The sequence below is a fragment of the Phymastichus coffea genome, unplaced genomic scaffold, assembly GCF_024137745.1.
Source record: "Phymastichus coffea isolate CEN01 unplaced genomic scaffold, Cenicafe_Pcof_1.1 PCOF00221, whole genome shotgun sequence".
Lineage (NCBI taxonomy): Eukaryota > Metazoa > Arthropoda > Insecta > Hymenoptera > Eulophidae > Phymastichus > Phymastichus coffea.
In genome coordinates, this window is record NW_026707032.1 from 69,003 (window position 1) to 93,574 (window position 24,572).

The window sequence follows — 24,572 nt, forward strand, 5'->3', positions numbered from 1 at the left end:
TACTTTTCAAAGAAATTTCAGTGTATGGTTTCATCGCTATAATGTGCCATCAATAATTAGCTGCAACGAGCGCTCTTCAGCATTGCCCATCTCGTTATCGATTACTTAATTCATAATCTTTGGTAACGAAGTACGTAGAAGAGCTACTTTAGTTCGAGCACATTATTCAGGTAAAGATAAAGCAGCATAATAAGAGTTAAATACTTGTATCGATTATTATTTCTTTTTAAGAATGATAGAAGTCCATTGAGTTGCATTCAGTTTGACCTTAGATCATGCAAGAATAGAATAACTATTAAAAATTATGATAAATAGTTAATATTTTTATATTATAAATTTGAAATTTTGAGTAATAGTTGGAAATTTTCGTCCAGGCCATAGCAATATTCATAATAAATCATTAAATATTGTACTTTTTTATTCCGTTTTGTACAATAAAATAATTTATGAGTGCATCGGATGATAGAATTTACTAGAAATATAATTAGATCAAGTTTAGACACGCAAATACCGAACTTATTCACACTATACTAGCTTTTATTTATTGATAGTTGTACACCACATTATACATCACTATTTATATTGTCTAGTTCATAGCAATGTTTTATTTATTCCAGTCTGTCTTCGACATCCTGCAGCATAAACAGATAATTACTCAATTTTCATATCTGCTAACACGCACGGCCACAAACAAAATAATACGCATGTTCACGATAGAAAATTGGATAAAAATTCAGAATTATTATACTCTATAAGAAAAAAAAACCCTTCTTTAATTACATAAACACCGCGATACAATCGTAAAGAAAATTCTGCTAATTTTCTATCAGCGATTTGAAATGGCTTCTGTGCTCTAACGTAATTAACATAGAGGTTTTTCTAGAATACAGGAAAATTTTATCCGTCAATTATTTTATAAGCTGCGTCTTCAAACTTCATACAGTGAAGAAGTATTAGGTAGACATTATCGAAAATTGAATTAAAATTTATAATTTTCAATGCTGACTTCATTACGCAATAATTAAGATATGAAACAGTATATAAATGAGCTGAACAAAAATTATAATACAAAAAGAACGGTATATAAATAATTTTAAAAAGTGTAAATTTGGTGTCTTTAGTTGGAAACTATAAAGAATTCAATATTCATTAACAAGTACAAGGTATTTATATAAATTATTATATCTTATAAGTAATAGTTCCAGGAAAATTCTTCGAGTAGTGCACGTTTTATTGTCGTTAGATAGTATCCTTAAAAGAATGTTGCACTACATAACAGGTATTCAATTTGGTCGTGATAGAATGGATGATTTAGATATTTACAAAAAGTCAAACTGTATGAGAATTATGAAATCATTATGTAGTTTATTGGGTTGAAATCTAAAATTATATTTCTTTATACACCAAAAATATTTCTTTATCCTTACTGCGCACAAAGTATGTCTTGAAACCCGGGTATCAGGTTTCACAATACGCATCTAACGCGCTGTAGATAAAAGAATAGTATATAATTTTTTTGCCACGGGAGTGAAAATGGCAAGCCCCTAGCACGTATTTTATACCTTGGCTTCGTCTCGCATGTCAATTTACACGTGTTATGGACTTGCAAATACTTTCACTCCATTGGTTAATAATGTACAAAATAAATGTCATGCTAAGAAAATGTTCGTTAATGTTTTTTCGCTATATACATATTTCTTTGTATAATTAATTTATAAAAAGAAATTTTTATTGTAAATTTTCAATAAAATGTTTAAGTGACATGAAAGAGAAAGAGCCTTGATCTGCATTTAAGAAAGAACAAACAATAGATTTTTTCGACAACAAAACAAATTTTAATGAATATTTCTACAATTACCATAATAATTTCATAATTTCAAAGGCAAATAACCATTGACTATGATTTGCACAAGAAAAATGGCATTTGAAACATATTATCTTTTAAGGAGTATTTGTTCTTGGATGACACGAGAAATAATCATATACTAAGAGTCACCATTATCCCATTTGAAAATTTTGTATTCGTTAAAATAATAATATTCATCCATCATATTAATTGTAAAATAATTCAGATAAAGAAGACAATCGATGTATTTATCAGTAAAAGGATGAATGGATAAGAGGCATCTATCTACGTTTGACTGATAATGGGTCTAGATGGCCGGTCATGTAGATAAATGCCTTAAAAAATTATCAGCCATTGGCAAGATCCAATCGCAATATCAAGACTTCTATTGTACAATGAAAATTAAAGATTTTTTATTGCATATAATAGCTGAAGTTTCACAATTATATTTCGATATATAGCAATCAAGTCGTTTACCTAAAACTATTTAAGAGAATTTCTAACTGCAGACTTTTATACATAACTTATCACCTTATCTCACTTGAGATAGGTCAATCTCCCAGCTAATAGATCATCAAATCATAGATAATTTGTATTTGTAGATATATTAGAAATAGACAATTTACAGTACATTGTCTTATCCACCTTTATTGTATGGGAGGATTGATTTTATTATCTCCAACACGATCCTCATTTTGCTCGTTCTGCCTTGGTTCCTGCTTATTTCTTGATTTATATTATTATATTTTTTATGAACATGTGTACAACTTGTATACATTTTTATTATCCCATATTTATTAGTATGAAGATAAAGAAATAAATACAGTGCGCTGAAGCTTACTATAACTTTGTAAATTATGGTTCATAATATTTATCGTATTTTTATCTTGCGATCATTGCAAACATATTTATACTTATCCTTAATATCATAATAATATTTCAATCAATATCATTATTCAGTCGATCCTATCTTTTACTGCCAGTAGCATTGACAAATACCCACCCGACGTCTTCAATATCTATAAAAATAAATGAGTAAATAGGTAATTAATTGCGCGAAAGTTAGTGAATAAGACAACGCATGAAAGTATGCATGCATCGTTATCCACAGAATGTTAGAAAAACTCGAGACTTTTTTTGTATTTAAGTAAGGAGAAAACAATTCGAGTTATATGATACTAACACTACAATATAATTCCAAACAAAAATCTACAAATTTTCCTGCAGTTATTTGAAATGGCTTCTTGGCTCTCAATATAATCATCATCAGAGGCATTGCATTTTTCACAGGAAAGGTATACCAATCTATTTCGTAAGCAGCATCTCCAATATCCATGCACTGTGAAAGTATTTGATTAGAACATTCTCAAGTTAACTTAGCATTTATTCAATATTGAATGCTTACTGCTTTGCGTAAAACTTCACATACAAAACAGTATACAAATAAGCTAAACATAAAGCATAGTATAAAATACGTCATGTAAATAAGTTCGAAAACTGAAAGACCGACGCCTTTAGTTGAAATCTGTAAAGTATCATATTTCATGAAAGGCAGAAATGTTATGTAAATACAAGTAGTATTTATGAAAACAATACTTGTCAGTTTGTAAGGATTTTTGCCATAATGAGATACAGCAGATTTTAATGTTTCTATTTAAAATTTACTCACAGGACTACATCGACCCATGGTACAAAAGTTGCACTGTGTTGAATTCAATGTAAGTCATGAATAAAAAGAAATGTTGAAAATGAAATCATTTCGGCATAAATCAGTGCATACATAGTGCAAGAATGATAGTCTTATGCGAAAATATATCCGATTTTTAAATTTACGAATAATAGAGAATAGATAATCAATGTATTCAACTGAATAAATAAAATTAACAATATTCAAGTAACCAGTAGATAGTATCAGATTGATATTATTGTACTCACCATAACAATTTCATAACCTTGGAGACAAATCACTACAGAACAGACTATCATTTGTACAAGAAATATGATGTTGAAAGCATCTTCAATGCTTTTAGCATATCTGTAAATTATTATATGCATAACATTTATCAAGCGATATAATTGTATCTGGAAACCACTCGATCAAGAAAGAAGATTAACCTCTCAAGAAATATGTGCTCTCGAATGATGTTAGAAAGAATTTGATTATAAGAATCGCCATCCCATTTTTCAGTCAAAGACAACGATAAATGTTTAATATTATCCCTCAGCACGTTAAGCCGTGAACAGAGATGCAATACAAGAGTGCCAAATAAAGCATCGGTAGACGAGAAAGCCGAAGCAGCTAAAAACATGGAAACACATTGGAAAAACCAAGTGATCTCGTACTGAGGAGTTTTTTGCGTGTCGTAGAAAAATTCCGCCTTGAAGAAATTCTTTCGCAATAAATGAGTCGCGTTTTCTTCCAACAGAGCGTGTTTCTTATTTTCACTACGAGTGTAGAGAATCGTCGCTATACAATACGTAACGCAAGTCCCTTCAGCTAAGGAAATTATGGTAATGGACATGAGTCGACTAATTTTGGCATTTCTCCACATTATTTGGAGTTGTTCTTTGGTCTTCGGCGATTTCCAATCGTTGAGCATCGTTAAGATAAGTGGGCGCAAAACTTTTTTTAAATGAAAAGATTCGTTATTCAAATTGACATTAACAGAACAAGCTCAAATCAAATGATGAAGAATGATACACACCATAACCATTGTAGCGCAAGCCTAAAAATTTGAAGAGAGCCATTCCGATCGGCATGTCCATTGTTGTCAATACTTTGTGACGGAGAATCTCGGCTAGGCCGATCTCGTCCGTTTAGCTCTCGCAAATATCCGTGCGCCGCGCCAGGCTGAGAGTGTGTACGTTTGGCACACACGCTCATGCTTGGACCTTTTGTTTGCGAGGTGCTGAACACGGGCTGAGCTGACTGCTGGAGCGACGCAGATGGCGCAGAAGAAGAGAGAAAGAGAGAGAGAGAGAGAGAGAGAGTGAGAGAGCGCTCGAATTGCCGATTCGCCGCGGAAAAATTGGAGAGTCTCTGCTAGGCATTGAGCGGAGAAAGTCGCGCGCGCGGATAAACCGAAAGGTCGCGGTTTTTCCGAGTTGGCCTCGCGACCTCGCCGACGTCTTGTTCATTCCGGAGACACGCCCGGTGCGCGGACGAGTGATAGAGCGTGAGGCTGGGTCGCGCCCAGCCGTGTCCCACAAGATACCCGGCACCGGTGCGTGCGGGTAACCGGCGAGGTGCGCGGGCGAGCGCGCGAGGAACGTGACGTGCCACAACAGCGAGCGGGTTGAGATCGAGGCAGCAATATTGCGGAGCGAGCAAGAGGGCGAGCTAGAGGACAGATAGCGACGACAACAAATGTACCAGCGATACGGCCGGGAGCACACCAGTGACGTCACAGTGCAGAGCGCTCCAGCCGTCGGAGAGACTGAAGGTCGAGGTCGGTGCCGTATTTTCCTCTTATCTCTCTCTCTTGCATGTTCGGGCGTCGGTCTGTGGTTGGTAGCACAGCAGACCTGCTGGCTACCCGTTAATGGCCTATCACCGAAAAGTATTTTGTCGGGCATTATTGTAACGGTCTAATTTATAAAGGGAATCGGCAGGCTGATCAGCCGCCGATTCACCTTTCGCGTTCGGATTCATTGTTGTGCCGTTCGTAGTGTATAAGCGCGAGATCGCTGTATTGTAACTCATTGTTGACGATTAAAGGATTAGTGTTAATCCGCTGTTGTGTTTATTCGCCGCCGTATCACTCCTCATCCCGACTTCGAATCTGTGCGCTTAACGTGTTTATGCTCGACGCGTTATTCAGTCGTGGGAACGTCTTTTGCTTCCCGAATCCCCGAATAAATAATATGTGCGGACGGCCGCAAGCAACTCAGACGAGTACGGCCGGAATTCTCCGTTACAACTTCAATGACTTCGTTTAGATCGCCCCACACTTTTGCTACTGTTACGGATTGTGAAATATTGCAAAAAATAAGTATGATCACTGTTGTTATCAAAAAGTGGGCTCGATATATTCCTGCACGTTTTACTAATGGATCTGGATAGATGCCCATGGCACGCATTAGCCATCGGCAAGGTCCGATTGCATGATCAAAACCTAAATTGTTGAAAATTAAAGTCTTATTTAAATCATGCTTTTATTAATCATAATACCTAAGGATTCAAGTGTTATCATGTAATAAATCAAAACTAAATCAAGTTAATTAATTAAGTTATGTAATTTAAGTTCCTTAATTAAACCTTTGAAGCCTTGTATTGATTGCGAATATCAATCAACAACAAACGAAAAAATAATTTACCGTTTTTCAAATTCATGGCAGGGCATTCGATAGAAGCTGTTGCATAACTGGCTATATTTCCAATATCCCCATTACTGTCACAGTTGCTTTGAAGATCTACAATGCTCGTGAATTATTATCGGCGTTAATGGAGAGCTGTTTTCAGAATGTTATGTGCTATAGTCTACAACCCAAAACTCATTAAAACATACTTAATTCGAAATCTCTTTAAAAACTTCATATTGTAAAAGCACCTATTACGACCATTACACTGTTTCAAGATGCTAATGTCAGTATTTGCGTGGATGAGTATTTATCGTCAATTATTAAGTAAAACACGTACGACGACGATCTTGCCACTGTTGTAGTACGTTAGAGAATAGTACCAACTGATATAAAGTTTTGTTTTCAATAATTCAAAAATTATATATAGTGGCAGTGCTGATGTAGTGATTAGAAACATTGAATAAATATCAACTTCTAATGCTTATAAAAGTGAACTTAATTAAATTATTCCTAATTATATAATTAAATTGTATTATTAAAAAAATAATAGTATCCTTGATAATTTTTCAATTGATTGAGATTATAATAGAATACATAACTTTTATTCCATCACTTAAGATCATCTCTTCCAATATGATTACTTACTGTAATTTAAATTTTATATTTGGAACATTATGATTATTAGTCTACTAGAGACTTATATAGGTGTTTTGTCAGGCTAATTTATCTCTTACTGCAAGAAGCATAGATATGTAACCAACAGCAGTTTTTAAAATCTATTAAAAATATCGTAGATAAAAAGGAGTAACTTCGGTAATAAATGTTTCAACTATAATGTACTTACAACACAAAATAAATTCAAAGAAAACACACATAGTTTACCAGCTGTTATCTCCAGCGGTTTTTTTACCCTAAGTAGTGATACAATCAGCAGTCGAGCTTCTTTTGCAGGTAAATTATACAATTTGCAGTAAAAAATTGCCATACCTAACTTTACAACCTGTAAATAGATTGAAATATCTAATGATAATATTTTATTACTAATAGGATATTAATAATGCTAAAGCTATTGAATATTATATTCTTTCGTTATTAATAAGATTATAGAGGTTAAAAAAAGTTCAAGATCGAGCTTATGTTACTCTTTTAAATGATAAGCTGAATCTTAATACTAAATTTTTTTTTTCTCGTTAAAAATCGATAAATATCCCTCTAACTGTTCTAAATATTAGAAAACATGCGAAATTTATTCGATAGCTACAACATAACGTTAAGTTTTTTCAAACGTAAAAAATATTGAGATTACTCACCTCTTCACGTAGAATTTCTGCAATATAACAGTATATCAAAATACTGAATGTGAAACAAACAGTGAAATAAAGCATAAAAATCATTTCCACGAGAACAATGTGTCCAGATGTTATTGTCTATCATTGAAAACATATTGAAAAATTATGTAAACATTCAGATTTTATATAGTATAAACAAACGTACTATCACAAATAGATATCCTTGCAAACAAAGTAATAGCGTCGATAAACCTACTTGGCAGAGAAACATCATATTGAAACTATATTCGATGATATCTGCAAATCTATGAAAAGAAATGGTAATAAATGTTTGGCTCCGTAGAATAGGAAAGGCTTCATATACTTCACTCGTTGATTCGGCGATGTTTCCTAATCAGCACTATCATTAACTTTACAAATTTCGGACCGTTAGTAGGTCCATTTTCTCCTACTTTACTAAACGCTACTCGCAAATTCGTCAACTGTCCACACAGGTGCAATACGAAACTGATGAAAAGAGCATCCACAGCGGAAAAAACTCCGGATGATATGAGAGTTGCTATAATCTGTAGTACCCAAGTGACGTGGAAGTTTGGATTACTTTGAATATCGTATGGGAAGCTACCATGCATGTACAGTGGTTTAATTGGATCTTCATTATTAAAGAGAACGTAAAACATTCGGATGGTGTATGCTAAAGTCGTACCCTCGCCTAATATAATGGAAACTATGGATAGACATCGACTTGTTTTTGCTTTCTGCCACATTACCTCTAATTCGGACTTCTTCTTTGTTGTTTCCCAGTCCTTAGAAATTGAAACTATTAGATGTTGAAGCACTGTTTTGTTTGATAATAAGAATCTTTATATTATTAGTTGTTATTTGAAATTACAATAATTATTATTTATTTAAAAATGTAATGTCAAGTTGACAAAAAAAAATAATGATCGATCTACGTATAAATAATATGAACGAAGATGTGCTATTTACCCTCTTGATTAAAGCTCACGCCAATTAACTTTGCTAGAGCAATGCCAATTGGAACATTGGCAAGAGTGAGAACATTCAAAATTGCACTTAAATTGCCATCCAGTCGAAATAGCAATACTGTTTGTGGTATATTTATAAAAACTAAAATCATGAACGCCGATGGAAAAAAGGCATAGCGTAATATTCTTATCTTCGAGGCACTGAATCCCGGCCAGATTCCATGGATTTGCATAACCCAACGGGTTACTCCAAATGCCGTGTCAAAGCCTAATTTTTAAAATATATACGTATTACTACGAACACATAGCACAGCATTATATTGATTTGTTAAGAGATAATTTTCGCATTTATTTTTTCTTTGCATTCATTGCAATGAGGTATTTTAAGACAAATTATACTGGAAATGCCAAATCACAGCATCTAATTTTTGCTCCTTATAATTTCTCATGCTGTCTATGAATATCTCACCTGATCTTTTTTCTGCCATCTTGATACTTCGGCGTATCTACGTAAGTTTCCAACGTACACATGCCACATAATAATATATGCATAATGAGAACAATTATATTAATTATACAGTATAATTTTATACTCGATTTGCCGGACAGTATTCGCAAAGATACAAGTTTTCTAATTAAATATGAAATACGCGCACTTATCTTTACGTTCAATGCTTAATCAGCGGATTATTTAGCCTGAATTGCCAATAGAATATTCATAAGCATTCATTTGCACATTGTCATTGTAGAGAAACCGCTTATTGCTGGTTGTTCTATCAAGTAAGTTGTATATCTTAGCCTCGTAGCAAAGCGTTGTTTATTTGTAAATTTTTACATTTCATTTGAATGTTGTTAAAAAAATAAAATTTTAGATTTATGTGCATCCGAGGATTGTGGTAGAAATATCATTAAACGTCATAAATTTGTAATATTTTCTTTTCGCGTAAAGAACGATTTAATACATTCTGTGGAAAAGATTGAAGATTTTCCTATAAATGCTACTATAGTATTTGAATAGTGCTTCAATATCACCGAGGCAGGTCATTTATTACAAGTTATCAAGATGTTACGATACATTTTACGTATGAAGAGATTCATGATTGAATAAATTTAAAAAACATTTAATAAATAGTAATAATCTACCTACGTGGTTAAAAATCTTAAAATGGGATAAAAAATATTAATGTGATATTACTAATTAGATTACAGTACAATAAATATAAATTAAAATATTTAATTTTGAATTGAAATTTCAAATGTTAGTTTACGATTAAATTAATTTTGTACGAGGCGTTTTCTGACTGCCAAAAGCATTGAAATATACCCTCCACATTTTTTCAAAATCTGCAATAGAAATTATTTTGTTTCCAAACAATAAAAGAAGGTTTTCACTCGGTAATCTTACACTGCAATAAAGTCCCAATGAAAATACACAGAATTTCCCCGCTGTAATTTCCAAAGGCTTACGAGCTCGACCCATTAATAATAGAAGAAGTCGTGTATTCCTCGGAGACCAATTATACCAATCACATTGATACGCTGCATAGTCGATTTCTGTACTCTAGAACGATGAAAAGTTGAATTCAAGATAAATAGGTAGCAAATATCAGTTACACGAGATTCGTAAAAATATTACTTCAAACTGAAGTCTCTCGGCCACGTAGCAGTAGATAAAGAGACTAAACGAAAAACAACTGGTGAAATAAACCATGTGAAAGATTTGCAATAAAGGCAAACCTTCTTCAGAAGCAGTGGATATCTACAATGAAGACAATTGTTAAATATTAAAAAATAATAATATATTCTAATGAAATCATTAATAAAATAAACAGTTATTTCCTCACAAAAAGTAATAGATAAAAGAAAAAATTGTTTTATCTGATTATAATTCTTTCGTAAACTACGTCGTTAAGTATTAATAACCAATAGCAAATATATTGATCCTGATCGGATTTAATTATCAACATTCGATTTAGGTTGTTGATTTTTCATAGAAGTATATTTATCAAAGATGACAATTACCACTACCAACTGATATCCTTGCAAACACATAGCAAGAGATGTGCCAATCATTTGCGGTAAAAACATCAAGTTGAACGAATCCTCTAAAGTTTTCGCGAACCTAAAAGCATAAACCTCAACCAATCGCTATTTTTTTCTCAACATCAATAATCATTTACACTTACATATTCAAATGATCATGACGATCAACGAGTGCCGCAATTTTTCTGGTAAACTCATCAGGATCCATCTTTTCCCTAGGGTCATTTACAAGCTCCTTCAAATTTCTCTTTAACACTGATAATTGTCCACAAAGGTGTAATACAAGAACACCAAAGAATGCATCTACCGACGAAAAAGCACTGGCCGCGTAAACGGTACACATAAACTGACCGAACCAAGTAAATTCGTAGTTCGGACTGATTTGAGTATTAAATGGGAAGTAAGAATGCATGTAGAGAGGCCGATCATTCTCATCTTTGATGTACACATTAAACATCAGTACTACCATACATTGTGCTGTGATCGTACCTTCGGCCAAAAGAATGCACACCAACGACAGCTTTCGGCTGAAGCGAGCTGTCTCCCACATTATTTCCCAATCTGCTTCTGCGTACATTTTTTGCCAATCTTTCTCCATCAATATAACTAATCTTTTCAAAACTTTAAAACAATATCTAGTGAGCTTTCGAGAGCATCCAGTATTGTGAAAATGATTATGATTTCACGTACAATAAAACTTATAGATTTTGTATTCACAAGTTTTTCCAAATGATAAAAATAAAGCAAAGCTGTTAATGACTATCTACTAATTCAACTCACTGTCTTTGTTATAGAAGGACACGATGAATTTCATGACTGCCACGCAAATTGGAATGTCATCGATGATAAGTATTTCAATCACATAATTCAAGTCACCCCAGCCTCTGAAAACTTCAATTGTTTGAACGAGACACGAGAATATGAACATAGTGGACGTAGACAAAATGAACAAAAACACAGTAAATGGCGTTTGCGGCTTTACTGGATCATGCCAACCACCAAGAAAACGTAGAACAGCCCGACATGGACCGACAGCTACGTCAAAACCTAAAAGAAATTCGAGTGCAGGTAACTTTTAACCAATTATCTTTATTTCGGTTACAATGTATAATCATAAAATGTATTTTTCTTAAAGTTGACAATCCGCAAAAATCACGTTATTTGCGTGTAATTTATATTCGCATTTGATAAAATAAAATTAAAAAGTAAAGTTTTCAAGCTAGACGAATTTTTACTAAAGTTTTGCATACCTGACTGATCCGAGCTTGAAAATATCCCCATTTCGGTTAGCAACGTACTACGGACGTCCCTGTACAGCTATTTGTCTCCCCACCATCAAGGTTTTTGCTCGTACATAAAAGACGTCTAATTACATCCTTCACAGCTTGTTGTTTTGCCGAGCGATCTCATTCTGAGGTTCGACATTTATGAACGATCATATGGCTCCTCGAAATAAAACATCAGCAAAAAACCGTATAAAGAGAGCTTGTGGCTGTTAAAAAAATAATAATACAACTTAGAGATGAGCACCCGATATTTTTGGCACTGAAAATTCCATTAGGTCTATAATTCATGGAGTAATTCTTATACTTGTTATCGCTTAGACCGCTCGACAGTGTTTTTTATTCAATGTAGTAAGGTATCTAATTTTGTTGATTGATCGAGACGTCTACTTTATTTGCTGTATATTCTCGTTATTAGATACTGTTTGGAGTACAGTTCAGAGATCTTCTATTGATGCTATTAATACATATGGAGGTTGCAATGATATGTATCAGAAAAAATATCAAAGTATGATTCTTGAATATCAAGTCATTAAAAAATGAAGAAAATTGTTAAATTAATATGCCGGATTTATCAGTCATATTTAAGGAATGCCAATACATTGCAGTTTTCGTAAGCTCGACTTCAAGCTATTACATATTCTTATACAAAACAAAATTGAACGTTAAAAAATAGAATCTCTATATTTCTCTCTTATCAAGATATAAGCTAAAATTGATTTATTTTCACCGAGCGCTCTGGCAAGCACGTAAAGAGCAAGAGGATTTGTTAAGAGCGCCTGAGAAATGTAGGTCTGCATGCACGTACGCCGTTGTTTCTATAATATTGTCTCGCAGATTTATGAGCAGTCGTTGTTAGTCTAATTATGCTAACTCAGAATCGTAAGCACAGAAATATTCGCTTTGAGAGGCGACAGAATGAGGGAACTAGCATGGATGGTTGCTCATTGTGCTGAATGTTTGTAAACATTGAGATCTGGTAGATAGAAGGGTCACATGTTCTATTTACGTTTTCGATTGCTTCTGATTTTACCCGTGCGCAGATCTATCCTACATTTTGTACGCTAACAAAATTGTACGCTTGTAATGTCGGCAAAACTTGTCGAAAAGAAAAAAACTTGCAACGTAAGTTTCAAGCAAAGCCAGGCGTAGACGTTATCGATGCACCAACAACAAGTACATCAGGCGTCAGAGAAAGGCAAGTAGTCTAGGAACCAAGGTGGATTTCTGAACAAAAGCGTCAGAATATACGTAAAACACGTGCTAGGAGGCACATCGCGAAGTGGTGGTTGCCTTAGCTGCCTGCTCGGCAGGTACAGAATTACAAATATCCTAAGATGTAATTAAAATTCTTCAAATTTTTAAGATCCTGTAAATTTCTCATAATATCAAACATACACCGCCTAATGTCACTGAGTTATTTGATAATTTGTTTATAGCTGCTTAAACAATTAAACTCTTAATAATTAATAATTTTACTGATTACTAATAAGCCACGCTTACGATTTTTATGTATTTTTATGAGTTAAATGCAAATATCTAGAGTGGCTTATCCTAAAAGGTACGGGTCATTAGTTATTAACAAATGGTATGTTTAAATAGCCAGAAAAAGTTCAATGATTATGATATAAATATTGTTCAAAGTACCATACTTTTTTTATCGAATAACGAATATATTAGGTTTTTTTCGATTAACAAACTATTGAGTAGAACTAGAGATGTTGAAATTTAAACAACAAAAAGTCACGCGGCAAGCGATCAACATAGCCGCTCAACTATAAATTCAATATCGAGTTCTGTTCAACATTTTTCAGGTCTAAAATGTTCTGTGGATTTTTTGTAAGATGAAGAATGTATGTATGGTAGTTTACAAAATTTTGATGAGTAGACTAATAAACTAATTATGGCGATTCAAATAATTAAATAGTTAATAATTAATTATCCATACATTTTGCAGCAAGTTACCCTTGAAATTCGGATTCAGAAGCTGAAAATACATAAAGAGCACTTGAGTGGAGCCCATTGTGCCCATCGACCACAAAACCCCTCTCGGCTCGTAGGCTAAAAATGCCTGTAGCACACTCCTGTATAAGCATACTTCATGTTGCGAGCGCAAATATTATTTAGCCATCCTGCACGGCTAATTTAAATTTGACTTTCTGCTACGAGTTGACGCTACGAACTTAATAAATGTGACTTGACTGCCGCTGATTGCCAACTTGGTCTTTTAACGAATTTAGTGTTCACTAATAAATTACCGGGTCGGCATGCGCGTGCGTGTAAGAGCTGTTTGTTTGAGTTGTTATGCTTGGATTGAATTAATATGCCATAATCTTATGAAAGCCGTCCGCACGTCTACATGGACACATTTCATTGACTTCGTTTAAGAGATCATTTTTTATGAAATCCTGTGTGACGATCATCTCATCAACTTTGATTAACGATATAATAATAAGGAACGAGGAATGTGAATTGCATCATATTGTCAAACGGAGAAGCGAAGTTGTGGTATAAGCACGATTCGACTTTACAACAGACTTCCTCAAGTAAAATTATTTCTTGTAAAATTCATTTTTCCCAACGAAGCGCAACGGAAACGTCATTCCCTAAATGATAGAAATCGTGAATGTATAATTCAAAGCAGAAATATAAAAGCGTGTGCGCGGCTTGAAACTGAAAGCTTATTTATAAACACAAAAACTGCGCGCTCTTCGTGCTGTCCATGAGTTTACGCACTCTCGAAAAAAAGAGATAAAAGTATAACGAGGCTAATCCGAATAAACTTATGTAAGCTCGCATCGCGCCGAAAATTTGAAGCTAAAAGTTTATACAATGCGTGCAGCAGCCAATTAAAGCAGGGGGGAGCGAGATTTAAGTGTACTCGGAAGTCAGTTAATGCCGGAAAGTGAACGTCGAAGCCCTCGCCAGTGGCCTAGCCTCATTAGGACTACGTTCGTTTTATCTCTCGACAGATGCAAGGATTAGAATTCGCAGGCATCTCGCCGAGCTACACATACGCTACGTATTATGTGCGCGCAGCGTGGTGGGTGGTGGGGAACGGGGCGCGTGGCTGCGATTTATCACGATCCGATTGTGAAAGCCGACGGTACATCGCGGAGTTCTCCGTATATACCCACTGACTAGACTGAGAAGACGATTCTCTCTCTATGTATGCGCATACGTTTGAATCGTTCGTTTCTTACTTTTTCACCTGAACCTCGAATATCCTGCATGCCCGGGTTTTCTTTTCATCCCGTGTGTTTCGAAGGATGCGACGTGCGAGAAAGTACTTCGTATTGAGTAACACTTCTCAATTTATATAAAAATGAATCGTGACTTAAAGACAGATACGTGCGTAGCTTCTTCGTATCTTACCAATGCTCGGCTAATTAAGTAATAACTCGTATTAATTAAGGAGTAATTTTAATCTTTCTCCGCGTACAATTTCCTCCAAGCCTATGATTGCTTTGCTTGCTTTTTGTCAAACTGCATTCGATATGTATATCCGTATTATGCAAACTGAAAAATCAAGAATTAGATACTTTACTAAATTATATTAATAATCAAGAAAGAAAATAAAATAATCATGTTTGAGCCTCAAATGTAATGAAAAGTATAGGAAGTGCAAATTATTTGATTTCAACCAAAAGAATATTTTTAGTTATTATAATAGATCAATCGAATTTAAAAAATTGCCAGTCCGAGTATTATCAATAGGTGAAAATAGATCATCCATCCAATACCAAATTACAATCATGAATCCCTGCAGGAAATTCGAAGAAAAATCAAGCCAACAAGCGACACTTTATCGACATCATTAGAAGCATCGTCTCCAAGAGGGATTACATAAATCGTATAACGCAAGTAATACGAAGAACCGTATATAAGGTGGCGCGGTTCATAAATCGCAGAGCGCGCACGCGTAAAGTAAAACAAGCCTTTCAAAAACCAAAAAAAAAGTGCTTGGCTAGTCGGCGCCTGCGAGTCGCTGCGCAGCCTGCACAATACATTTTCCCGTGCCCCGAAAAATCGCGGAATTATTGCGCGACTCGCGCGCTCGGCTGCGATTCGTATCTTGCTGGCCTAGCGGCGATCATTAGGACCGTCGTCGACGCCGACGGTAAATCGCGAAAGAGCGCAACACACAACACATGGGGTCACGCGCGAATCGTGAGCTATAAACACGTTGCTCGATTAATTATTTTTTTTCCTTTTTCTGGTCATTACGATGATTAATTTCTAAAGAAATCTTTTTTTTTTTGTGCAGCGGAAAATCCGAGACTTATTTTCGATCGGTGCGCAACATATTTTCGTTTCATATACTTTGGAAGATGTTTGTAAATAAAAATAAAGATGTATTGACGTTAAACCTCACACGAGGACCTTTCTCTTTCTTCCTTGTTCTTCTTTCATTTCAGAAAAATGAAAAGTAAAAGATTACAACCAAATAATTTACGATAAGAAAATCTGAAGGATTGATGCTCACCCGACGGTTTGCGTAATTCTGTATATATAAAATCAACGCAATTGCCTATATACGGAAACTGTTAACTTTATTCTTATAACTTTCTATGATTCGTCTATCCAAAGCTTCTAGGTCATGAACTAGAAATGACGTTAAACAGTTAAATACGATTAGGTTTTACGTTAACTAAACGAAAAAAAAATTAGTCTCTAATTTTCTTCTACGATAAACCAAGTTGTAGTTAATTATAAGAAAAGAATAATACATTTAAAATATTCAAAAACGGAAGGAGAACTAAGAACACGTTAATGACTATAAGGAACTAAGACTATTACGTACAAGTGCTTAGTGTATATCTGCGTTCAACTGTACGTAATTCTTGAAGTAATAATAACAATAACAATGTATTCTAAACGTTTATTACATAATAGTTCAATGTACAAGTTTAAAGCTAAAAAGCTTGAGCTGGTACAATATATTTTTGCGGACTTAGATCTTAGATCTAAAAATCGAACTATCTTGAAATTTGTTGCATTAAGAATTGTTTGCGAAATGCGTAATGAAATGATCGATCATAAATAGTATCTTTTCATTTTTTTCTGGTAAATCTGTCAGAACGGACGGGATGAAGACTTCAGAAATTTTGCATTGTTCTGTAAACATTGGTTATTTATGTTATTGAAATAAACATTACTATCGTGTCAATATACATTGCGAATTCAATAATTTTTCCATTTGAGATTATAATCAAAGCTAAATAGAATATTGCATACCATAGAGCTGAGCCCATTCCTTATCTATAAAAACGGTATGAATAGTATTAAATGCGGTGAAAAGTCCAAGCAGACCGTATTGTTTAAGTTCTTTGGCGAACCATCCAGGTTGTGTAAAAGGCACGAGATCATACCCGTATACATTATAGCAACGAAGACTATGAAGGAAAAAAGTCTCATATTCGGCTATCATACTGTCAAGGTCGACCCGGATATCCTCGGGTCGAATAGATGTATACAGGAAGTAGATAAAGTCGAGCGCCGGAGAGGCGTACCTCGTCATCTGTCGACAAGGTTCATATTACAAGCGGTTTTTGTTTGATAGTATCTTTACTACTCTCATTCAAATTGATTAGGTCTTTACTTGCACAATCCGACAACGAAGTGTTTCAAATCGTATTTTGAAAATTTTCAAAAGATTTCTGCAGCTACAAGAGCTTTATGAAAATTAAGTTGATTACAGAAAGATCATTTAAATATACATCTCTTAATTTCTACAAAGTATTTTTTTGGTACATACGTTAAAAGGTTATCACTGACATAACAATAAAATCAACTTTTTTGAATTTCTTACAACAGATAATCGTTATTTCTTCTAAACTTACCTGGAAATCAAACATCTTGATACTAAAGATTCGGCCAGTATCATTATCATAATGAAACATGTTATCCTTCCAAAGATCTCCATGAGTGATAACCCAGTATTTATCGTTACCATCTTCAGGTATCATAAGGTTCTTCATCGTAGCAACCACGTTATTTTGATAGTAGAGCAAAAAGTTGATTGCACGTTCGACTTTTGGGTCGTTCGTATTAATCGAAAACAAAATTTGGAGCGCTATTGCAATTCCGTTTTCGCAAGAAGTACCTAGCGAAAGACTATCATCATTGGGCGATATACTCTCCGTCAACGGTGCAATCAAGCTTTTAAAAGATTCCGGATCTGCCAGCTTCAAACTCAAAGATTTTGCATGCATCGATGTTAATAGCTATAAAAAATCAATTTATTTCTCAACAATTCGTTCAAATTTATTTGAAATGTAACCAAGATTTTACTTGTAGTACAGCTAAGCAATGGTCGAGGTCGAAGAATCTTTCTATTTCACAGACTTTAAATTGTCTCGCACACAAATCCTCGAGGATTATCTCATCGCGACTTGCCAATATGCACTTAGGGCCGATGGCACCCCAAAAACTTAGCGCATTCTCGTAAACATAAGCCTCTGTCCGGAACAAATCATCGCTGCGAATCGATGCCTTTAAAGTTTCATTTATCACTGGTACCTTGCGGATAAATGTCTTATGGTACACTAAAATGCCAAAACCAATTTCAGTTAATATCGAAGTAGTCGTTATAATTAAAAACAAAAGTTTTTTCTTACTTACAACTTTGGTCACCCAATTTTCCGGTAATTTCGATTCGAGTCATTATTGACTGATAGTTTTTGCCTGGCTCGTTCGCAGTTTCCTTTTTTATATCAAGAATAACAAATGCGTCATCATTTTCTGATTTCTTCAGCAATAACTCAAGCTTTGCAATAAACTCTGCAATGAACAGTAAAAAAGTTCACAATTATTAAATCCTTTTTTTATTCACATATCTTTTAGAATATTTTTATTGTAAGATCGAAATTTTAGGAGGTATTCCGAAATTTAGCAAACAGCCAAGTTGATAACTTATGGAAATGTATATCCTCGCAGATAAGACATCATACAATGATTCTGTTACTTGATCAATAAAAGAATGTTTTGTTTTATTAATCAAATATGTGAAAATCAATTAGCCGTGAAATTTGTACCGTGACAAATACATTTAACTGAAATGTAACTTTACCGCACTGTAATTTTTCTAATAAATGTTTCTCTGTGTATAGATTACAGGATTTCGAAATACTATACAACTGGCAGAAATATATATATTTTACTTAGTTAAATATTTCACATTACTGAGCAAGCAGTTCTATTTTATTGAATAATATCCATTTTTTTCTATGATTTTCTATGGATTTCTAAATAAATCATTTTTAATGAAATGGTAAAAATAACTACTAGCAACTCTTGCAAAAAAACTAAGGTTTCCTTATTTTAACAAAATTTTGCAGACTGTCAGTTTGAGATCGGTTACTTATAATTGCTACATACTTATTGTAAATAGAAATCCTTCTTAAATTAGGAATTTCTTTTGTAGGAAAATGTTTGAAAATGTCTAGATAGATTATACCGTTCTGTTCCTCACATAACCGTTTCGCTACCACTTGGTCTGAACTGACGCTGGGATATGGCCTTTTTAAATTTAGATACATCTCGAAAATTAACCTAATTTCCAACTCTATCAATCACACGGTATGCCAAAACGTTAACACTAGATCCAAACGTTCTTCAAATATAACATGTATAGATTTTTATTGAATTTACTTTACTACTGAGACTAGTTTTCTTGAGATATGACGTCAGCTTCTAGAGAGATTTTGATAACATTTCAAATACTTGAACTGATGATGGCGCTTCAGTTTGATTTTGCATTGTTGAGGAACTAGATGCTTACACTTACACGCACGCACGCACGCACGCACACACACACACGCACGCGCACATACACACACACACACACACACACACACTCAACACTGATATTCTGATAAATCAGGTTTATTTTGAATCTATCAAGTCGATAATATAACCTTTTATTTTATCATAATCAACGTTTTGATTATAGAACCTTTTCGTTCGTAATATTACCGACCGATGTGGTCGATACTTTTTGAGACAGAATTTTAATATCAACTTGATTTTGCTTTTAATAATAAAAACTATTAAACACGATATTTACTTAGATAAATCGATTTTTATGATTACTAATGTTATTTAGCGCATTTTGCGTGCTTTTTCTTTGATGTTGTCCTGTTATTTATTACATTATTTGAATCTTGAAAGCACTCGCGAACATTCTTAAAATTTAAGAGGTTGGGTTTCGGTTTTATATTCTGATAATTAGTTTCTGTTGCCCGCATATCTCTTAATCTATAATATATAAAAGATAAAAATATATTTTCCTATCTATGTTATTCTATTCACTTTCTCTCTCGCCAACCAAATTTTATGACTATATTAATTTCAATATCACAGATGGTTATAAAATTATCGGTGTATACTAATAATTTCAAAATTTAACCTCTTATGCTTTTGAAACGATTTATGAATAGCACATTTCTTGCAAATTATTATCCAGATTAATTATACATCAATTAATTAACTGCTGAAATATAAATATCATACTCCTACATACAGTTATAAATACAAATATTTCAAAGTATACGAAAAATCAAAATTTTGTACTCTTTTTAGCATGAACTAATCACAAAGCTGGATATCAACGACTCGTCATTTTTTTAAAGATAGAATTCGTTTCAGAAGCTATAAAAACCTCGTTAGTTTGAAATATGAAAGAGAGAGAGAGAGAGAGAGAGAGAGAGAGAGAGAGAGAGAGAGAGAGAGAGAGAGAGAGAGAGAGAGAGAGAGAGGCTGTGACAGGGCTGATAGCGATGTTCGCTAGCCTTGTGTGCGAATTATTTATTATTTATTATTTATTATTATTTATTCTTAAAAAAATAATTAGAGGCGGAATGAACGTCAAAAATACAGAATTATTCAATTACTCATCTAAAACTATCCTATCTTTCACAGCCAATAACATCGACAGATAACCGCCAGACGTTTTCAATATCTGTAAAAATAAAAAACAGTCATTAAAATTATAAAAGATAACCATTTTATATTAGAATTCTTCAAACTAACACTGCAATAAAGCCTCAAGGAGAAAAAACAAAATTTCCCAGCCGTAATTTGAAGTGGCTTTCGTGCTCGATGCATCATTAACAGAAGTAGCTTTGTTTCTTCAGGATTCCAATTGTACCAATCGCTTTGATAAGCAGCATAGCCGATCTCTGTACTCTATAAAAACCATTTTTTTCATCATTTTGAAGACATTTATGATTAATAATAAGGAATCGTAAATAAGAAATTGTATGTTAAGATCTACTTCGTACTGCAGTCGTTCAGCAACATAGCAATAAACGAACAGGCTAAATGAGAAACAGCAGGTGAAATAAATCATATGAATCAGTTGTAAAAGTGATAATCCATTTTCAGTGTTACTTGTAATCTAAAATTGGATATAAAAGTATCTTTGAAATTAGAATTTCTCAATACTAGAAATAACGATAACTATTGAGAATCCAAATTATATTTACCACAACTAATTGGTAGCCTTGTAGACATAGTGCAAAAGACGATGCTACCATTTGTCCTAAGAACATCGTATTGAATGACTTCTCAATCACGCTTGCAAATCTGTAATCATACTGTAAGTTCCAATCGGAAAAAGGTATCCGCCACTTTTTTTTCCATTTTCAAAGAAAAATCTTGTCAAATATTTCATTGTAAATTAAATATTACTTATTCAAATGTTCGTGTCTCTCCACCAAACAGCCAATCATATTAATAAATACCCCATCTTTGATATTCTTTCTTGGATCATTTACTAACTTCGACAGAGTCTTCCTCAGTATAGCCAATTGAGCGCATAGATGTAACATGAGTACCGCGAAAAACGCATCTATAGCCGAGAAAGCACTTGCGGCAAAGACGTTGGAAAACAATTGGCCCAACCAAGTAATTTCGAAGTTTGGACTTCGTTGGATATCGTAGGGAAAATAAGACGTCATATACATTGTTCTCTCATCGCTGTCTCTGTTATTCGCATCGAAAACTACGACCATGATGAATTGGGCCGTTATTGTACCTAATGCTAGACTGATGCATACTATGGAAAGCTTGCGACTAAAATAAGCGTTTTCCCACATGATATCTTCATCTTCAGTCGAATATTTACGACGCCAGTCCTCCGCCATCAGAATCACTAGTTTCTTCAATACTTTTTATAGCATTTTCATATATTTAGTATTTGACGCTTCAAAAAGTTATTAAATAAAGCTGATATCTTTCATTAGTGTATAATAGGTTGAGTGTCTACATTTTTTTAAATGTTGTATCATAATTTGTGTAGTCTTTTAAAAATATTTCGTCTATATTTACGAGATGTACCCGCATGTGCGTGAATTACGACTTCGTACAATTAAAAATAAAGTAAAATAAGCATACTAAACATTACTTTTTCTGTTGAACCAGGCAACGAGGAACTTCACGCAAGCGATAAAAATCGGAATATTGGCAGTTGTCAAAATTTCGATCATGGAATTCAAATCACCCCAAACCTTAACAACCATGATCGTTTGAGCAACATTGGCGAATAAAATCATCGTCAGCGTGGCAACAACGAATCGCAAAACAGCAAATATATCCTCCGGTATCTTTGGATCTGGCCAAGCACCAAGAAAGCGTAATAATGCACGACATGGAGCAACAGCAACATCGTAACCTACGTGAATAATTCATTTTATAATATACTATTGTAAGTAACATTCTTTTTTGATAAGTTCTTTTTTCAATTTGTTGTAGGTTCAAGCTTAGCCATTTCAATAAGCTCAGAAATACTGGGAGACGGAATTTTTTCAAACTTTGCACAATTGTTGTATACATAGAGATCATCATTTTGCTAAATTTTATAGCAAAATATTAATTAGATCAAAATTTATCAACTTTAAAGAAAATTATAATTTTCGCATGTATTCACACTCACATACAATTTCGGGAATCTCCTTCGTACGAACAATTTCATTGCTGTATCAGGTGGTTAAGGTTCGGTGCGTTGTCTCCATCAAAGCGATCGCCCGATCATCACCTCATAGGGTCCAACGGCCGGAACCAACCCATCGGCACATAATAGTCATGAATATGGGTTGAAGTTCAAGGATAGAAGAGAAGAGCCAAAACGATCACTATCCTCAGACTCTTGCCACTGGACGAATCGTCAGTGACGTCGACCTTGTAAGGGCGTTGATTCCGTTAGACCTGGACTATCCAATGGTAGGCTATAGATTGAGATCTCGTCAGGCATACTCCGATTTCATGCCGAAGAGACAAGCCATTTCATTTGACAGATTGCTGTTCTTGTGCACTCGTATGAGAACCGTTACAGAGAATCCGTAGAACCGTAACATATTCTACGGATTTTCTTAGAAACAAGGCTACGGCATTTTTATCGTGTTTAATTTTTATCCCGTTTAATTTCGCAATTTATTATTTTATAAAATGAAAACGAATGAACAGTTATTACATCGTCGTAATAATAGATTGCCTGGATCGCATTTTGGAATTTAGTCACGTAATTTTTTGAAAAATCGAGATTTGCCATAACTTCATTATCTTTTAAACTTGCTTTGCGACTTTTTACAAATTCATTCTAGCTGGTTACAACATAATCATACATTCCAAATGAATCCATAAACAGTGATTTTAATTGTTGAACAAAGTCCTCTCTTGATAATACAACATCCATAAGTTTAAGAATGTAATATAAGTAATTGAATTATCTATAAAATAACCAAGTAATAACCAAGCAAAAATATTGAAGCCATGGCATTCCCAACATGCATTAAATCTGCACGCTTCGGTTACATCATCGCATAATGAATGTTCAAAAATTACATAAGTATTATGAAATCCTTTTAAATTATTAATTAAAATGCGATCTTTTGGCTGAAAAGTATAAAATGAGGAGAATTAGCCTATTTCAACGTTGATATTTTGATTCTTAAAAAGTGCGAGAGCTTCATACGACGCATAAAGCAGTAACAAAAGTTCATAAGTCACTTTTATGTAACTCTGTTATTATTATTTAATAATCACACTTTTAACGGAAAAATGTTATAAATTTTATAACATTAAATTCATGTTAGATCATAATTTGTACTATACATAAATAGCTTTTAAATACTATTACGGCTTTAAAAATCACTTTATAATTTTTAAAGTTATAAAAGTAATAGCTTCTATAAGTTTAACGAGACAGACCGATGTAAAAAACCCTAAGACTAGGTAAAAAGTTCTTTCATAGTGACTACGGTCCAGCGCCGAGAGTCCGAACGCTGGGCTCGCTTGCTACCGCACGGCAGAGCGTCTTCTATATCACATGTTTCCTTATGTCGGGCACTTGAATTTTATAACGGTTTTTATAGAAAAAATCCTCAGAAATACATAGAAGTAAGAATTAAAAAAAAATAAAACTACTGTTTTAAATATTTGAATTCGTTTAAAAAAAACATTAATAATTTGTTTTAATAAAAAGTTATCGTTTATCGTTGCAAATATTTTCAAAGCTCAAGATTTTACATGTATTTTAAAAATGATTGGTCCTTATATCTTTATTAGTTTCTAAAATATAGCCTTTTAAAAAACTTTTATCATTTTTTTAAAGTTGATAATTTTTGATCTAATTAATATTTTATTATAAAAGTCTAGCAAAATGATGATCTATATATATAGCAATTGTGCAAAGTTTGAAAAAATCTGTCACCCAGTGTTACTGAACTGACTGAAATAGTTAAGAATTACTCATACCTGTACGTTCCGCCATGAAAACTACTGCGACGCTGTTTTCCGACACACTGTCGACGTATCTGCA

At 33.8% G+C, this 24,572-nt stretch overlaps 3 protein-coding genes across 5 annotated transcripts; all 3 read right to left on the reverse strand.

Annotated features, from left to right (window-relative positions):
* Window positions 1–2,802: 2,802 nt before the first annotated feature.
* Window positions 2,803–11,750, reverse strand: LOC131674231 (uncharacterized). Its single transcript, XM_058952759.1, has 15 exons — window positions 11,720–11,750; window positions 11,250–11,516; window positions 10,613–11,090; window positions 10,449–10,548; window positions 10,063–10,185; window positions 9,711–9,987; window positions 8,428–8,694; window positions 7,865–8,275; window positions 7,459–7,475; window positions 7,031–7,148; window positions 3,962–4,469; window positions 3,782–3,881; window positions 3,252–3,371; window positions 3,030–3,185; window positions 2,803–2,865 (listed from the first exon to the last, which is right to left on the reverse strand). Exons 1-15 carry the CDS (start codon window positions 11,748–11,750, stop codon window positions 2,803–2,805), a joined length of 3,036 nt encoding a protein of 1,011 aa, XP_058808742.1.
* A 4,887-nt stretch (window positions 11,751–16,637) lies between these two features.
* LOC131674220 (uncharacterized) lies at window positions 16,638–19,480 on the reverse strand. 3 transcript variants are annotated; one of them, XM_058952746.1, is made up of 6 exons: window positions 19,406–19,480; window positions 18,377–18,535; window positions 18,047–18,300; window positions 17,596–17,979; window positions 16,991–17,273; window positions 16,638–16,870 (listed from the first exon to the last, which is right to left on the reverse strand). In XM_058952746.1, exons 2-6 carry the CDS (start codon window positions 18,417–18,419, stop codon window positions 16,752–16,754), a joined length of 1,083 nt encoding a protein of 360 aa, XP_058808729.1. In that variant the 5' UTR covers window positions 18,420–18,535; window positions 19,406–19,480; the 3' UTR covers window positions 16,638–16,751. The 3 variants fall into 3 exon arrangements, with proteins under 3 accessions (XP_058808729.1, XP_058808728.1, XP_058808727.1); XM_058952745.1 differs by having other exon boundaries at window positions 19,307–19,429; XM_058952744.1 differs by lacking the exon at window positions 19,406–19,480 and adding an exon at window positions 19,212–19,399.
* A 1,112-nt stretch (window positions 19,481–20,592) lies between these two features.
* LOC131674223 (odorant receptor 4-like) lies at window positions 20,593–24,544 on the reverse strand. Its single transcript, XM_058952750.1, has 7 exons — window positions 24,509–24,544; window positions 22,161–22,427; window positions 21,446–21,923; window positions 21,241–21,340; window positions 21,030–21,152; window positions 20,786–20,941; window positions 20,593–20,714 (listed from the first exon to the last, which is right to left on the reverse strand). Exons 1-7 carry the CDS (start codon window positions 24,522–24,524, stop codon window positions 20,643–20,645), a joined length of 1,212 nt encoding a protein of 403 aa, XP_058808733.1. The 5' UTR covers window positions 24,525–24,544; the 3' UTR covers window positions 20,593–20,642.
* Window positions 24,545–24,572: the final 28 nt, after the last annotated feature.

What these genes read in the sequence shown, in the direction of transcription:
- LOC131674220 (XM_058952744.1), bottom strand. Translation starts at nt 19,293, where the DNA reads ATGTATCTAAATTTAAAAAGGCCATATCCCAGCGTCAGTTCAGACCAA. An exon ending in TCAAGATGTTTGATTTCCAG is followed by an intron (nt 17,274 to 17,595) that starts GTAAGTTTAGAA and finishes CCTTGTCGACAG; the next exon opens with ATGACGAGGTACGCCTCTCC. An exon ending in GGAATGGGCTCAGCTCTATG is followed by an intron (nt 16,871 to 16,990) that starts GTATGCAATATT and finishes CAATGTTTACAG; the next exon opens with AACAATGCAAAATTTCTGAA.
- LOC131674223 (XM_058952750.1), bottom strand. An exon ending in TGCCTGGTTCAACAGAAAAA is followed by an intron (nt 21,924 to 22,160) that starts GTAATGTTTAGT and finishes TGCTATAAAAAG; the next exon opens with TATTGAAGAAACTAGTGATT. An exon ending in AAGGCTACCAATTAGTTGTG is followed by an intron (nt 21,153 to 21,240) that starts GTAAATATAATT and finishes ATCCAATTTTAG; the next exon opens with ATTACAAGTAACACTGAAAA.
- LOC131674231 (XM_058952759.1), bottom strand. Translation starts at nt 11,750, where the DNA reads ATGGGGATATTTTCAAGCTCGGATCAGTCAG. An exon ending in CGTGAGCTTTAATCAAGAGG is followed by an intron (nt 8,276 to 8,427) that starts GTAAATAGCACA and finishes CAAACAAAACAG; the next exon opens with TGCTTCAACATCTAATAGTT. An exon ending in GTTTGGAATTATATTGTAGT is followed by an intron (nt 2,866 to 3,029) that starts GTTAGTATCATA and finishes TTATTTTTATAG; the next exon opens with ATATTGAAGACGTCGGGTGG.